General features: G+C 35.2%; 1 protein-coding gene across 1 annotated transcript in view; it reads right to left on the reverse strand.

Moving 5' to 3' along the window:
- Window positions 1-2,241: 2,241 nt before the first annotated feature.
- The window catches only part of LOC133525500 (connectin-like), a 181,306-nt gene continuing 164,995 nt past the window's right edge, over window positions 2,242-18,552 (reverse strand). The window contains exons 2-3 of the mRNA XM_061861761.1: window positions 3,715-4,750; window positions 2,242-3,003 (exon numbers count right to left, since the gene is read on the reverse strand). Of these exons, the coding sequence (XP_061717745.1) occupies window positions 2,339-3,003; window positions 3,715-4,720 (1,671 nt within the window). The 5' untranslated portion in view covers window positions 4,721-4,750 and the 3' untranslated portion in view covers window positions 2,242-2,338. The remainder of the gene's footprint in view (window positions 3,004-3,714; window positions 4,751-18,552) is intronic.

Genomic DNA, 18,552 nt, shown 5'->3' on the forward strand with positions numbered 1-18,552 from the left:
TGATTTTGTCGATCTTATTTGTAAATTTCGTTAAGTTTGGACTGCTAAAAATGGTAATTTTGTATTACACATACGAAATTAAAGTTGAAGTACAGGTACTTCAACTTTAATAAACATATATACATTATACATTTTTGTTACTATAAATTTGAAGTAGTGTAAATGAAAGTTAGACGAAATCAATTTTCTCCAGAAATTACTTCAAAACAAGTGACAATTTCTCTGAAAATTGACTTAATTTCAACGTAATTTTGATACTTAAACAATCTACAACATTTGCTGAAACTGTTCTTATACATCATTTTGTATAATTTACTACCATAATTTATATGATTTTTTAAAAACTATCTCTTCTCGTCACCTATTACCGGGGACGCACGCTTGCGACCTCATTATTAAAAGGCAAGATGAAAAAACGTGCTAATATAAACCAATACTTGTTATTTAGATATTACGTAACAAAAGGTGTACAATTCCAACGACAAAATCAATCAATTTAAAATTTTTGCTCTAAAATCGTTACCGGGCTCTTAAGATAGGAGTTGGAATCAGGAACATGTCATCATCAGATCATTCTGTTAATTATATATAAAATAATTGCGTTTGTTAAATATCTAGGCGATTAATTAGAACGTTGCTTATACATTCGTGAACGATATCTTGAACACAAGTTACCAGCGGTAGAAAATGTTCTTTCGCATTCCACACTTGTCGGACACTACAGACTAAAACAAAGGACACTGAACATAGTAAGGCGGGTCGGGTAGGGGTGGCGAGAAGGGAAAGGGCGAGGGATTAGCGATCACTCATTTGTCACAAAACATTGCTTCCTAGTTCCTACTCCGACGAGATCATAAGATGCAGAAAAGTAAGTATTTTAAGTGTCTCTTCGTAATCGTAAATCGTAGTAATTGTTTTTTTTTTGTAAGTACGAAGACATAGATGGGCTAATTCAACAGGTTGTTACATTTTTATTTGCCGATACAACGTTCGGTAAATTCCCGGTTACGGCTGGAAATTACCGGTATTTTACCGACTGTAATATTGGTCAAATTACCGGGTAACCGGTTAACCGGTTAACCGGTTAACCGGTTAGCATTCCCTAGTTCCGAGGTTCCAGGCTGAAAATTGGTGCCGTTTCAACCAGCCTTATACATTGGCCGTAGAAAATTTTTTTTTTACTTACTGTACTTTAGTGAATTTTAGCTCTCAGCCTCAGCTTTATTGAATCAACTAATTAATATTATTTAATTACCTCTATATTGACATATTTTGTGTAAAAAAAAAAATAAAGACTTTAAAAAGTTGCGAATACAAGTTTGAAGAGCCTGTGTTATGTTTGAAATGATTGCATAAGCGCAGTCGAGCTTAGGAAATGTTCAGTATAGGAATCTTTTTTAGCATTTTGAAATGTAGTTTTTCATTTCTTTGGACCACTGGCAAACCAAATACATGGCAGAACAGGTACAGCAACTGTTGTTTACATTATTGATGATATTTTTTGGGCTTGGGTCATTAAACGTGCATTAAACACACATTGTATCTGACCATTTCCAGATAATTTTACCATAATGGTAACTGTTTAGAAATGACTGTAATGCGCGACCCTTCAAGAAATTAATTTCATTTTTTATTCAGTTTAAATTCATAAACAAAAAATATGCCATTATAAATGTACCTAAACTAACTAGAAATTTATATCAATAACAATCAGAAATTTGGCACCTCTTGGCGCTCAACTTGGCACATAACTCATAACGACTAAATACTACACCCACACAGACACAGACACACACACACACACACACACACGCACGCAAGCACGCACGCACGCACGCACGCACGCACGCACGCACGCGAAACTGCACCAATTATTGAGCCTGGCAACATCGAGTTTCTTGAAGTCTAGGGATACCACCACAACCTACAAGAATCAAGAGTAAAACTGAGGTCTAATAACTATGCATGCTACACAGTTCTAGAGATCCTTGTCCAACCGAGGTATGCTAATAGCCTAATAGGGCTTTATTGTCCATGCATAGTAAGTTTAATAGTAACCACAAAAAAGTTTGGCTTAAATTGAGACTAGGTCGGTGTTTGTAAGATTCAGACCTTTTTTTCACTGTTTACTAGTCAGTAGGATCTCTTTCAACCATACCATATTCACCAGAAACACGACAGTACGCTAAGTAAGTAACAGTTATGTGGGAACCAGGATCTAAAATAATTTCATACAACCTCCAGTCTTTACATCTATTTATTTATTTTAATGACTGTGAGAGCTTAAATACATTAACATACACTAAACGTCCTTACTTACTAGTTTTATTATATTAAATTAAAATAATAACCTAGACACTAAAACAGTAACAGTGAATGTAACACAAGCGAGGTTTTGCTGTGCATTTCCTGGCATATGTTCAGCAATTTGGTCTCTTAAAGCATCAGGCTTGCCTTCATCTGCTGCCATCTCACGTTCATCGTAGGTCTTTTTCTCTGGAATAGGCTTAGCAGACACTGTAGCCAGTCGACTAGTAGTATACAGATTCGGCTTACTAACGGAAACATCAGTAGGCTTTACGATCTTATTCCTGGATTCAGTGACTGTTTCCTTCCTTGCGTGAGAATCGAGCAATTCATTGTTAAGGATAGTATTTACTTTGGATTCAGTAGGAATACGTTTGTTTTCATGACTATCTTTGGCTGGTATCATTGGCTGAATAGCAGTATCATTGGTACAGTTCATCAATATCCTCAAATCTACGTAGAAAAGCTTTCCGTTCAACTGTGTGTCATCATAGTACTCATAATCGCTGTTCTGGTTTGATTCTTCTTCAATTGCTTGACTTTTCTCCACGTCTGTAGCTTTGGCATATAATTGACTAACTTTGGCATCTGGAGTACATTTGAGGTTCTCTAAAGCGATTTCGAGATTTTTATTTTGAGTTTTGTTCAGCAGTGTGGTGAACCACTCCAACCGGCAGTCGCAGGGGAAGTTGTTTCCTGTAAAAGAAAAAAAAAATACCATTAAAACTTAAATGCATTATAGTTTTAGCGAATACTTGGAGAAGTGGGGTTTTTATTACGGTAAACTGCCTTAATATTGCCTGTTATGCCAAACATTGCACGGCTTTTTAAAAACGATGATTCTATTTCAAAAATTTCATTATATCTAATTCGGTGTAAAAATATATTTATTAAAAGCTTGTAACTCAGTGTTTGTCAGTTGGTTTCTAATTAGGAACTACCAAATATATTTTACGGATACGTCGGTTTAAAATATCGCGAAAAACTCTAAAAAAGTGTTCCAATGCCATCGTGTACCTTAGTTTCGTCGTATTTGATCAATTTGAAATACTATTACCAATTTGTGATATGAGAACTTCAGATCTTGCAATGATAAAAGGACTCAAAGGGTGTGGGGTTTCAGAGGTTCCGGGAAAACTGCCAAATCCGACACAAGAATAAAATAGTGTTAAGTTATTCAGTTTATGAAATTTAAATGTATGTTAGTCTGTAAGGTACTTAATTTATAATATGGGTCGCGATGCCAGAATTAAATAAAAATTAGATACCTCTACACTAGATAATTACTTCTGTTATGCATAGTTGCAATAACAGTAATGAACTAATGATAAATAAGTACTCATCTAGGATTATGTAACACTATGCCTAAAGTTTTTTTAAATATTTTATCTTAAACAATGATCTCACCTTCTACATCCAGAGAGCTGTTTGCACCAATGAAGTTACTTAGAATCGGCGCCATGACCTCAGCTTTCAGTTCTTGCAACTGATTATCCCTTAGACTCAATGACGTCAATTCTTTTAATACTTCGAAAATCCTCACACTGTCAATGCTAGTTAACTTATTATTAGCTAAAGTGAGTGAATGCAGTTTTCCAAGGCCATTAAAAGCTTTGTCATCAAGCATTTGAATTTTGTTTCCTTCTAAATTTAAAGAACGTAATTGTTTTAGAGGTAAAAAGGTATTGTCTCCAATTACTTCCAAACTATTGCCACTTAAGTCCAATATCTCTAAGTTGCTCAGACCAGAAAATGTTTCATTATTCAAACTAAACAGTAAATTGTTATCGATCTCCAATAGTCTCAGATTGTTCAAATTCATAAATGCTCTATCGTGAATAGTAGTGATCATATTGGTCGTCAAGTATAACTTTTGCAGATTCGGCAGATCAACAAAGACATCCCTATAGATTTCAGCAATGTTATTCTTGTCTAATACAATTGTTGCCAACTTTTTGAGATGAGCAAACGCGTTTACTTCCAAAACTTCGATCTTATTATCTTTTATGTCGATTTCTTTTAATTCTGTCAAATTTCCAAATGCATAACTCTCAATTTTTTGTATATTGTTGTATTTAACATCAATCTTGGTTAGGGCATCAGTTTTAAGCAAACCTTTAGTGGGGATATATTTAAGTGTTTTTCCCCTCGCATTAGATAGACTAAGTTTTGTGATGCTTTTCAAAATGGAGAACTGGTCCCATGCTGGGTCATCGGGGTAGATGTTGTCAGCAGTTACGTAGCAATCTGCGCTTTGGATCACTTGGTTTTCTGGATCCTTGTCACAGAGACACTGGATCTTAAATGTGTTATTATAGTCAACATCGCAGATATTGCGGTTTCTTTTAGGAAGTATTTCTGCTGCAAAGCTGGATGTGATGTAAAGAAGCGCCAATATTATCCGAAGAGCCATTGTGCCGTCGGCCTTCTGTCTCCTTTTAACCTGAAACAAAAATAAACTCTTATTAGTTGCATGTAGTACGTAAGCACTAGCTTCTACTCATTACGCGTGATTGATGATTAATAAAAACTTATGTCCTTTTCCTCAAATTATCTCTATACTACATTTGAAGTGAAGAGATAACAGACATACAGAGCTACTTTCATATATATATAACTTATAATAATATTAACTTCGGCCTTCAAAATTGTTAATATTCTACTCAGGGCCTCTCTTTCTATCTTGAGGTTAAACTCCTTCTTTGCTCAACTTATATGTCAGTTAAAAAAACCGATAAATTGCCACACCCGTATTCCAAACCTAATAGCGTAATTGAGAACGAAGAACGCCACATAATTCTGACACTCAATGTTTTGGAAAATTACCGCCTACATTACTGGAGCTGCATTTGAACTTTAGAAATATTAACTTGGTTTTATGAAGATTTGATATTAGTCCTCTCTCGCACATACCAACATACAAATAAGAATGATTTCATTATGTCTGACCATACTCTGAGGTCAAATATGTCTGCACAACTTTTACTATGGAGCCAACCCAGAAAACGCACACAAAATGTGCTGTCTCATACTCGTGCTTATAAATATGCTTCATAAATATTTGAAAAACCTTTGCGTAGATATTTGTGCACTTTTGCTTGGTTAAATAATTTTGAAAAATATTAGTACAGACATTTATCAGTTTTCAGTTGCTTACATATTATTATTGTGTGACTTGCTCAGATTAATATGACAGGTGATATGTGTACTTATTTTTGATTGGTTAATCTGTTCAGATGTATATGTACTTTTCTATGCTCATTTATTTTTGAAGCCTTGGATTTGCTCACATATTTGTGAACTCGACTGTACAAGTGCGTACATATAATTTTTTTTTTTTAGTTAAATGTCATTCCTGTTTTTAACATAAATGCACCAAAGTGTATTTTGCAGGCATCAGTCATGGCGGCAAGAATATTTAGCATCACAACAGGATATAGATAATAAGATATTAGGTCACTTGGCTTACAAGTCACGTCTACTCCGTTGCCAAGGTAATGAAAGCACTGAATATTGCTCAGAGTAATTAATTTGAAACGGTACGCCGCTTAATCATGTTACCTATTTTGTAAAATATTTTAATTACAGTAGCAGGAACGTCTACTTTTAATACCCATCTGTTTATGTTTCTTTGCTAAAGTCAACCAGGTGAGTTCTATTTTCTACGGCGAAAAAAAAACGGTTGTGTACGGAATTTACCACAGACGGATTTGGCCGCATTGACTGCTGAAACTAAAAACAATCGCTGTTTCTTCGATGAATTTAACAATCGTCTACCTACGAGCGCTTTTTCAAACGTAGCTACCGTTTGAAACAAGCGCCAGGCGCGGATCCAGCCCTCAAAAATGGTTGTGGTCACAGCCACCCGAAAATCGGCCAAGTGCGAGTCGGAGTACGAACTCACTCATGAACAATCATGACTCATGAGTCATGATCGTCATCGTTCATGAACGATCATCAGCCTATCGATCTCAATAGCCCGTGAAATTGTTACGTCATATGACTATAATGGGGTACCTAATGATTCTCAGACCTATTTTTTGTAGATTATCGATTTGCAGCCAACGTTTCGCCGAACATCGTTTTGCAAAGGGATTTATTCGTACCTATTTAGATGTAACTTTTAGTCGACTAACGGTTGGTAGAGTCTAGGTTCACATAATTATTGAGAGGATTGCGGGATATTGCTATTTTACAATAAAAAAAATAATTATTATAAAAAAAAAAAACAAAAAACCCGACTGCACACAAAAAAAGAGGAAAACAAGCCCCACAAGAATATTGTTGTTGATGGTAAGTACGAGTATCGCAGGCGGCGACCAACAGAGGGTTACTTAGCCATTTTGGTTGTTGGTCCCCACCTGCGATACTTACCATCAACAACAATATTCTTGTGGGGCTTGTTTTCCTCATTTTTAGTGTGCAGTCGGGTTTTTTGTTTTTTTTTTTATAATATTTTTTTTTATTTATAATTTTTTAGTTACCCCCAAAAAGACATCCTATGACACTCCCGTGATCAAGACGAATCTAACGATACCTCATACTTACATCAAAATCCATCAAGCCGTTTAGGCTACAGGAGGCCACAAAGAAACAGACATACATACATACATACATACACTCGAAAAACATCCTCCCTTTGACAGTCGGGTAAAAAAAAAAATAACCAAATTTCATTTCCAACTGTTCATTTTTCAATCAAATTTTCCCTATATACTTATTTGACAGATTTCAATTTAACAAATTACCATTCCCTAACAATAATTAAACAAAATTCATTAGACCAAAATGTTTCACTTGGTTTAAAAATGTTTAACAATTTTTAGTTTTGAAACATGTTTAGTCTATTTTTATTTATTTATTTAAATAAAAATAAAATATTATTTAAAGAATATTAGAGTATCTACATAGAGATTACCGTACCAAAAGTTTAAGTAAATCGCATTAGCCAGTGTGGGTTTTTTTAATTATTTATAAAAAGTTTTATACATTTATATCTCAGAAAATAACAGAGATAGAAAGCTGAAACATCTTAATAAAAAAAATACTGTAAACATTTCGTGGAAAGGCCGCTTTTCTATGAAAACACGGCAAATAAATAATTCGAGGAATAAAAATGGGGACAAAAAATTTTAAAATACGGAAATGTATAAACTTTCTTTTTCAAAAAAATCGCATACAATACATTTTTATGCTATGTATTGAGTGGAAAAATTTGGCGTTTTTGTTTTTACGATAGATTCTTTGGAAAATGAGAATCTAGCAAAAAACTTTAGGTAATCTTTTGGATCTCTGAATTGGTGTTTTTTTTTCTTTATTCCTTACTTTCTTATTTAGCAAAAAACTTAGTAATTCATTAGTAACCTAAGAATTTCATTTGGCAGAGTAATCTATCCGATTAAACAAATTTTATTCGAACTACGTTTTTTTAAATTTAATTTCGAATAAAGTGACAGTTAAATTATAACAGTTTCGTTAGTTTAGCAATTGCGGTACTACATACATATTATCGGCGTATAAAGTAATGTATCGGAAATCGCAAGCAATTTATTGCAATCCATGGAGCCGTTTAAACAGATAACTACGCTAAAAAACTCCTACGCCTGAAAATTAAAAGCTGGTATTATTTTTAGAAATTTGTACTAATATTTGTAAATGTTTCAGGTTTCTAAGACTCCTTAAGCTAAAAACAATGACCCCTGTAATTTTAGTAAATAATAATAATTTTTGTAAATAAGTATCAGCTGATATTAAGATGCTCGAATTTCTAATTAATACTAAAAATCACTCTAACTATCGTGTTTCGACCAAGGGTTTCTCGGGTAATTGTGACGGTTACTAAACGATTATTCTACGAAAAGTAAATCTGCTTATCAATGTTATGCCAAGTTGCCAACTGACTACCCTGCGTAATGAAATTCTGCCAAACCGTCCTCTGCCAAAGCGTCTGCGAAACGAAAATCAGCGTAATTTTACTAGGCGAATCAATAGGGCACCCTATTAGGGTTGTGGGCATGCCCATCGTGCCCACAACGGTGGATCCGCCCTTGACAAGCGCTCGTGTACGGAATTTGCCACAGACGGATTTAGCCGTGTTGACCTTACGTTTTCATAGATCACTCACGAAACGTGATCCCAAAATAACTTTTAAATACAAGTATTGCTACTTCATGAATATATTTAGGATCAGGTGTCTATATACATTATTAAGGAGTAACTTGGGCTCATGTTCAAGTAATATCTCTTTCGCAGGTACTTATGAGCTTAATCTAAGCACAAAAAAATTTCAGTATCAAAGATTTTATGGAATTTTATTATCTTTCTACGTCGTCAAAACTTAGCACTAGTTTTTCGTGCCTCTCGTAATCTTTATTTAACGGTTAAATAATCAAAGTTTTTTAAATAAAAAAAAATATTTCGGACGATTTAATCCATAGTTTGTTAGTTACAAATAAACTTAAATTACTATGTAAGTACCTAAACCAAGATGTTAGGAGGTCCAGTGCCTAACGAATGCACTATCCCATCTCCCTGCCACTACGGCCAGGATAGACCGCAAGCCAGGAACAGATTTCCATGACCAATCGCGTCCCGCGCGAAAAGTCGTACAGTGGTTAACGGCTAGCTATGATGAACCCTCGTGGACGTCAGCTTCTGCTCCGTTGGTGCGTTGAGGAATGACAGCCACCGAAACACGTAAAACAAAAAAAATCATATCGCCTCCCATTTGATACTTTGTCAGATGATAGTTCAGATGCTATTGTTCGACGACCGGTTTGGCCTAGTGGGTAGTGACCCTGCCTACGAAGGTGATGGTCCCGGGTTCAAATCCTGGTAAGGGCATTTATTCGTGTGATGAGCATGGATATTTGTTCCTGAGTCATGGGTGTTTTCTATGTATTTAAGTATTTATAAATATTTATATATTATATATATCGTTGTCTAAGTACCCTCAACACAAGCCTTATTGAGCTTACTGTGGGACTTAGTCAATTTGTGTAATAATGTCGTATAATATTTATTTCTTTATTTATTGTTAATTCAAAAAATCGTCAGCCGGTTAGGAGCCGGTCGGACTGGCGGCAATGTTGACCAATTTTTTGGTACCTCCTCAGCAATGAGTTTATAACGATGACATGGTAGCAACAGAATTAGCAACATAATGAATGTATCGGGAATAGCCGGGCGACACATATGTGTGTTCGTTCAGTAGATTTATTGGTACTCGCGTCTCAAATAACAAGAAAACACTGTGATGCAAGTGTATTTTAGGAAATGAGGAGGAAGGTCGTATTTAATGCATCATAGACGCTAAGAAAAGACTATGAAACCGTCCGGATATGTTCCGATATCGAAATGATATACATTTTGTTAATGATCGCCCGTACGTCTCTTTCGCGCCAATACATAACGAACAAGTACGGAGGAAATAATGATGGCAATGATACCAGAATGTAAGTTCTAAGTGGCCTATCTAAATCAGGTATGAGATTTTGGACCCGGGTACTGTCTTAAACTACATCCAAAAGAAAGGTATGGGCATTGTGAATGTTATCTCGCTTAGTGTGGTAGGGCACAGCACAGCGGACGTCATTCCAGATCTAGAGCAAAGCCCAACTGGGGAAGTACCTCCACCTTACAGAAAATCGCAGCCAAATAACACTAGACCCTACTCATAGTGTTGTGTTCCTGCCGGTGAGTTAGGTTGCCAGAGCTGAACGAGGGTGCGGAGTGTTAGGGTCGGCAACGCGCCTCCGGAGTTGCAGGCGTACATAGGCTGCGGATACTGCTTACCATCAGGCGGGCCGTATGTTTGTTTGCCACCGACGTAGTATATTAAAAAAAAATCTAAGACGGAAACCGATATATCAGCATAAAGTAAATACAGCAAAATAAGTAAATACCCTTTTGTTTTTAAAGTACCTATTTAGAAATAAATAGGAAATGTACTTACATCTATATAAAATTAATCCCATTAAGCTCGTCTTGAGTTCAAAAACTGATGATAAAGCTGCACTTTGTCCACTAGGGCGGCAAAGTGCAATGAGTTGTTGCATCATGCTGGTATAATTAAGTAATTAATTTTGAATGATAAACGATTAATACAGCGTTCATTTGGACTTAATATCTAATGTTTTACAATTCAATTTTTCCTCGCGTCGGTGTAGTGAAAAAGTTTTTGGTTCACTCGGTGGCAAAATTTGTTTAGCACTCGTGCCTTGTAACCCTCGAAACTAGGCCCCCTAGTAAAACAAATAACTATTCAATCATAATAGTTATTTATATTATTTATCGTGCCCGCGTGTCGCCTCGTGAAAACTAAGAAGTCTATGCATGTAATGGGAATCAGACTGTACAACATACTGGACGATGAAATAAAGCAAGCTTCTAGCGATGCAATATTTGTCCGCAAACTAAAAGCTGGTGTACTACTAGAAATGGCTTGCTATACCATTGACGAGTTTTTCGATGGCCACGGGTCATTGGCTCAATCGTGTACCTACTAAACTATATAGGAATATAATAATATCTCGTTATCTTACTATGTATTGTAATATTTGTAATGCTATACGAGTCGAAAGTTGTTAATACATGAGTATAGTAAATAAATAATGTAATAGACATCCAATGTAAAATCTATCATAAGATAATTGTATATAAAATGACTTGTAAATGTAAATATTTACCAATAAACATCATATCATATCATATCATTATATAATTTTTATAAGACCACCACGACCCGTATAACAAGTCAAGACCAAAGTTAACTACATATTTATGGCTATTAAAAACCTCATCAGACGCGTATAATGACAGATACATTGTTAACGACCTAATTAAAGCCTCGTCTAAGTCCGATCTCTGGAAATAGATATTAATTCTTCTTAAATTAGTAAACTCACAGGCGGTTGAGTTTTATTCCTACCACAGACGAAATAATAATATAGACATCTTAAGTTATAAATAAATAACTATTGGACAATTTTACACAGATCGACCTAGTACCGCAATAAGCTCCATAAGGCTTGTTTTGTGGTACTAGAGAACGATATTAGTACATTACGATACAAGTGCGAAAAATAAATTCGAAACGAGTGGCGATAAATTAAAACACGACCGAAGGGAGTGTTTTAAATCGACACGAGTTGCGAATTACCTATTCGCACATGTATCGTACAACGTTTTACAGTACATATGGCCCTTTAAATGTTTGACACAGTAACGTAATATGCTAAATTTCGTATTAGTGCGGTAAAGTAGCACCATATGTACTGTAAATAAGTATAATATACAGTTACAATTAATACATAGAAAATCCTGCTTCCCGGATTAAATTTAAGTCTAAGTATGATAAATAAATGCTTGTAAGCTTAAGAGGATAGTGGACGATCGCTTTTCCATATAAGCGTAGTCCCCATTTTCCTCGCTGAATATTGGCATTATGAAATATATTTTAGCAAAATTTGTTATAAACCTTAGCTATGCCTCTTCATTTTTAATTATATAATTGCTGTTAATTCTTATAGAGTTGGGAGCGAAAAACAAATTCCATACCAATTTTAAATTAACGAAAATAAATAGAGGATATACAAAAAATTAAATTTAATGTAAAATTTGTAGTATCGCTCGCAGACGTACAGTCAAAGAATTTAATTTCCATACCATTTCGTACCTTATCACAATGACAATCAATATGCAAGTCGCTAGGGACCTGATACTATTGTCACTGTGACAAGGTACGAAATGGGACTGAAATTAAATTCCTTGACCTGCTTGATAAAAAAAAACATATAAGTTTAAAAAGCCCCTATCTTTTTAATAAAAAAAAAAAATCGAAAAACAACGTTAAAATTATCAACTATATGCTACAATAAACATGACAACGTAATTGTGTGCCAACATGTAGAATCTGACTCAATCTATGGAAAATAAACGATTTATTTCCAAGGAACGCAACTTTGTTTAGATTGGCAGTCTTTAATTTCTAACTCGTCTCTGGTTCTATCCTTATAAAAATACGTATGCTACATAAATATAAACGCTAGTAAAACTTTGTCATTTAGTTAATAGGATAGATGAAGACTTCTCCATACAAACGTAGTACCCATTTTCCTCTTTAATATTGACATTTTGAAAAATATTGTGTTTACATCATTTGATATTTTTCGATTTATTAATTGTCCTAAGCTTTACAAAATTGTATGAAATTAGTTTTCCGCTCCTAACTCTTCTACTAATTTAAAAAAAAAGTCAAACGTAGGTGCATTACATAGCTATGGTTCATGTATTTTTTTTTATGATAGAGGCAAACGAGCAGACGGATCACCTGATGGTAAGCGATTACCGCCGCCCATGGACACCTACAACACCAGATGGGTTGCCGGCATTTAAGATGTCCAGGGAGGAAAATGAAGACACGTGTGTATGGAGAAGCGGTCGTCCACTACAGTTCGTATCGTTCACGATGACGCGCGGATTTGTCAAATTTAACTGCTAATAACATGGCAATACGAGTTAAAGCACGGGTCTTCGTGAATGACACGATGTATTGATCTTAAACTGTCTTCGCCAAGTTTAGAACAAATCCGAAAGCGAATGGCATTTGTTTCTATTTCTGTTAATCCTAGTTTGAATGACAGGAACAGAGGCGCTATTGGAATGATTTCTCTGGAACGATTTAAATGGGCTGATTTCTTTTTTGTTATTAAAAAAATATATATTATAGGACATTATTACAAAAATTGACTTAGTCCCACAGTAAGCTAAATAAGGCTTGTGTTGTAGGTACCCTGACAACGATATATATAATATATAATTATAAATACATATAAAATACCCATGACTAAGAAACAAATATCCGTGTTCATCACACAAATAGATGCTCTTACCAGGATTTGAACCCGGGACCATCAGCTTCATAGGCAGGGTCACTATCCACTAGGCCTATTTTGGGATACAATTTGGCTGATTTTTTTTTTCGTTACGTTGGGATACGATTTGGCTGATTTGAAGAGCTTCTCATTCTTGGCAGGATAGATTTCTAGGTCGAACTGTGTATGATTATTCCAAAAATGTTAGAAGACTGATTAAAACCTAGGCTACCAACATAATTACTGTAAAATCAACCTACTTACTACATACTACTGTTGTTTATTTTTTAATACTTTGTTATATATGTATGTATGTCTATGTATGTTAATGGTTATACGTATTTATGTTTATTTATGTGTCTTGTTTTGTTTAGTTATATTAAATTTGACTTTTTATATTTTTTCTTTACGCCACCTACCCTATACCTATTCTAATTTTATTGTTTCCGATACCCAAAGGTTATCTGGGAGAGATCGCTCTTAAGCGATAAGATCGCCTGTTGTTACCTTTATCCAATTGACTTATTAATGTTTCTGTACATTTATTGTAAACTATGTGAAGTCCGCAATAAATATTTTTAAAGTAGGAAAAATGTATTATTAAAGTTACCGACATGTTTATGTTAAACAACATATTACTACTTCAAATATACATATTGCTATAATATACTTACTTATACATACATATATAAATATACATAAAAAATATAAACCTGCTTTCAGATTATTGAACATGTCATGTAAAACTCGATGGCCAATCACGCGTTCAAGTATAAATATAAATCGCGTCCAATTTTATGAGCATTACCAATTTTCTCTTTTAACGGTCCAATTTGGTACTCATCCAAATAGGGTGTCAACATAATTAGGGACCTCGTCCAACAATGAGGTGGGATAGCCTATTACTAACGTTGAAGCCACGGTTAAGGGCGTCAAACATTGGTCCGGCACAGCAAACATTGGCCCAAATTAATTCAGATGAGATGCCGTCACATGCTTTGCATGTAGTTTATTAAAACGTATTTACAGTACATATGGTGCTACTTTACCGCACTAGTGCGCAAATTAGCATATTACGTTACTGTGTCAAACATTTAAAGGGTAAAACAATGTACGATAAATGTGTGAATAGATAATTCGCACTTGTATCGTAATGTTCTATTACTTTATTATACTCATCTTTTGATACCACTACCTGACTTTGTTTTTTTTAACAATAACATTCTTACCATTTCTTAAAGATTTTTCATACCTATATTCGCTTCGAGGAGCGATCTTTTCTGTGTTATTTGAAAGCTTACCGAATGAACAAAATTGTCCTGTCAATTTAAAAACTATTAGACCCTAATAGCATGAATACTGGAAACTATCGGACCTATTTTGAAGAGGATCAATATTGGAATATTGAGATTGCAGTCTTGAAATAAATTAATTTAATTTTGTAAAAAAAATATGAAATTATAAGGATATCTATAAAAATAATGAAAAAGAAGACTCCTGTCGGTAACGAAAACGTTTAGATTTTATTGATTAAGTAATTGCATTTTTTTTATACCACAACGGTGGCACCGGCATGACCAAACTTAATAATAAATTGACGACCGGTTTGGCCTAGTGGGTAGTGACCCTGCCTACGAAGCTGATGGTCCCGGATTCAAATCCTGGTAAGGGCATTTATTCGTGTGATGAGCATGGATATTTGTTCCTGAGTCATGGGTGTTTTCTATGTATTTAAGTATTTCTAAATATTTATATTATATATATCGTTGTTTAAGTACCCTCAACACAAGCCTTATTGAGCTTACTGTGGGACTTAGTCAATTTGTGTAATAATGACCTATAATATTTATTTATTGAATTTATCCCACCCGACAACCCAAGACAGGCAGTCTTGGCGCTGAAAAATTAGAAGAGCCGACCCCACCTCAAGTGGGATGGAGCAAAGAAAAAGAAGAGACCACGACGGTGGTAAACAAGCATACGACCCGCCTGATGGTAAGCAATCACCGTAGCCTATGGACGCCTGCCAGAGGTGTAACAAACCGTACAATGTACTGTTAATTTTATTGATTTAACATTTAAAAAGATTTCTAAATGGTCAGCTTCAATACCGTTATGAATTCCAAAATTCCGGTATTGATGGCAATATCGAAAAATATTTACTAAATTGTCTGTTGTCACTGTTCTTCACTGACTGGTCTGAACGTGAATCGTCGGGCCTAAGCAAACAGACGTTTTCCCGAGCGAAATTACCTTAATGATTAAAGTGTGTTCAGCCTAATCGTGATGTCCCTAATTCCCTTATGGTAACGGGTGTTAGAACGAAACTTCAATTCTTATTTTTACCGCATTAACTTACTAACTTACTTACTCCGTTGGCTCAGCGACCCAAAATGAGACTTGGCCTCCGACACAAGACAGCGCCACTTTTCTCGGTCCTGTGCGACCTCTCGCCAATTGTCGACTCGAAGCTCACGCAGATCCGCCTCCACCATGTCGCTCCAGCGATATCTAGGGCGTCCGATAGGACGTCCTCCTGCTAGGCGACCCAGGTACGCTCTTTTTACGTTCCGATCTTCGTCCATTCTCTCAAGGTGGCCCAACCAACGGAGTCTGTGGGCTTTACTTTCTCCCATGATGTTAGGTTTAGCCACTAGGTCTTCAATCTCACGGTTCTTAAGGACTGTCCAACTTCTATCCGGTCCCCGCATCCATCCATCCATGCGGTCCGGTTACCGCATTAAGATTTGGAAAAATATACGGAATATTATTTGTGTAAGATAACGACTTGTCACTATGCCCGTTACTTTTGCGCTTACATTCTTGTTCGAATAGTGACAAATGATAAGGAGCCGATCATCTTAGCCCTACAGATCAGACACATAACCTATTATTACACTTAGAACACCCTCCCGGTCGTCGTCACCATTTCCCTGAATTATTCAAATATAGAAGGGGTAGACCTCGGCGGACTTTCTGTGATCAAATCGGGGAAATCCTGAAGAAAGGCCAGGTCAAGAGCACCCTAAACCGACGAGCGTGTATGAAGAATGTCATGAAAGTGAAGGAAGCGAAAGAGGTATGTCAGGATCGTAGCAAGTGGAAATCCGTGGTCTCTGCCTACCCCTTGGGGAAATAGGCGTGATTGTATGTATGCATGTATGTATTCAAATATGTAGTAACAACCTCAAAGTGACATGTATCTGTCAGTAACCACAAACAATCTCGAACAAAATGTAACCGCATATTGGTCGCAGGTGTTATTAACGGCCCAATTTCGTTAAAAATAGCTCGCACAGATGTTACCTATTTATACTTGTTTATAGATGTGACCCAGTGCATGCGGAGATATCGTAAACAATCACACCGTTTTCCTTTATGACGAACTTTATTTACTTTGTTGGAGTAACTATTTTGTGTTTATCATAATTTTGTGAGATAGCATCTTAAACTGTTTATTAAAATAAACAGTCCGTTGGCTGGAATAAGGCAACCAAAAAACTATGCTTCGGGCATCCGAACTCGGCTCGCGCGCTGCTGTTTAGTCGTTTTTTCTACTCCAGCAGTTCAATTTGTCAATTAAATGACTGATAGTTACATTATATCTAAATCATCTACATTTGAACGGAGGCGCGGCGCGTGGGGTGAGCTGGCGCTTGTTCATAGGATCAGAACGGAACTGGTTAGCAGTAATCTTTGCGGAAGGCGTAACTATTGTATTTTTTAAGGCTAACTTCTAGAAAAAATCTAAAATCCAAGTCTCATCTAACTACATTTGGAAAAAAAAATGAAAATTGAACTCAGTTTTATCATTTTAGGTGTTTAGGACATAATTGGGGCTTATTGGGCCTGTTTTTTACAAAACTCGTCTTCTTCTCGTTTTGTAACTTCGGCTCTTGAATTTTAAGAACCCTTATTATTTACCTATTGCAAAAAAGATTATTAAAGCACACCGTTCAAGTACATTGATGGAAGGCCACCATAAATGATACTTAACGAAGCGAACAAAATTTGTCTATGTCTGTTTTTTTTTTTAAGACAGACCGTTAGGTACTCCCGATATTTAAAGCCCACAAGCACATCAATTGCTCCTTCAGAATCAAAATGACATTTGGAATAGTGCTGAAATAACGGAAACCCATAAAAACTAATACAATAGTTTTAGTAATCCGTACATTATGATGTAAATTACTAGCTTTAAATCGTATCATTATGTATATCAAACAGTGTACCTCAAGCATGAAAATCGTTAGCAAACAAATCAAAATGTGGGCGTCGATCTTTTACAAGATAGCTAGATTAAGAGGCGCTCCACACTGATGAGATAAGTGGATACAGTAATACAATAGCCGCAATCAAAATTGAAACGTTAAATATATCTGACTGATTTAATTTATAGATAGTGAGTCATAAGAATTAGGAGCACGATTCGTTTAACGCCGAACTACACCCGATACGTAATGCGCGGCAAAAAAAAAATGAAAATGATAATATTTACAAGTCGTATCGTAGTTAAGTATATTCAACCTACATACACAAGGTAAGTTCAGTGTGTTTTGAACAGTCTAAATGATTTTAATGGCAAGTATGCTGCAAGATTGCACTCCCTAGAGCATATGCTGAGTGGTGTCCGTTTGTAGCCTTAATAGCAGCATCAATATTTTCATTATAGCATGCTACTTTAAACTATATGTACAATGTACATAGTTTTAAGTGTTTAATAATAATAATATGATATGATATGATTTATTTATCTCACAATATACAAATTCACTTCAAACTACGCGTGGTAAATTCTTAGGAATTTATATTGTGAATTGTGAATAAAATTCTTTTATTGTGCACTACTAAAGAAAAGCTCATATTACAAACAATGACAGGACTTAAATTAGTAGGTAACAACAAGCGGACTTATCGCTATAAAGAGATCTCTTCCAGACAACCTTCAGATAACGAACCGGTGGCAAGAAATAGGCTATTGGGCAGTGCAAAACAACAATAAAACAAATATACTTATAATATGTTAATTTTAAATTATAAACTACAAACAATAAAGCATACACTATATAAACTACATAAATTATTTAAATTACAATAATACACTACATAAACCTACATAAATAAATATTAAGCATTCTAGGGAGAGAACTAACAACCAGATAAAAAGAAATTCTCCTTTATTTTCTCTAGAAAATAAAGGAGAATTTACTTACATGAATGAAATGACCAAGACTAAGAAAGTGATAAATAGTTTAGTGAATAAGATTTTCTTTTCTAACTTATGTGGTGCTTTATGTAGATGTTTTTTGCAATAAATGTTTTTCTATTCTATTTTATTAGTTAACAGTCCAGACGCTGCTAGTTTAACAGT

The sequence above is a fragment of the Cydia pomonella genome, chromosome 15, assembly GCF_033807575.1.
Source record: "Cydia pomonella isolate Wapato2018A chromosome 15, ilCydPomo1, whole genome shotgun sequence".
In the NCBI taxonomy this organism is placed as follows: Eukaryota; Metazoa; Arthropoda; class Insecta; order Lepidoptera; family Tortricidae; genus Cydia; species Cydia pomonella.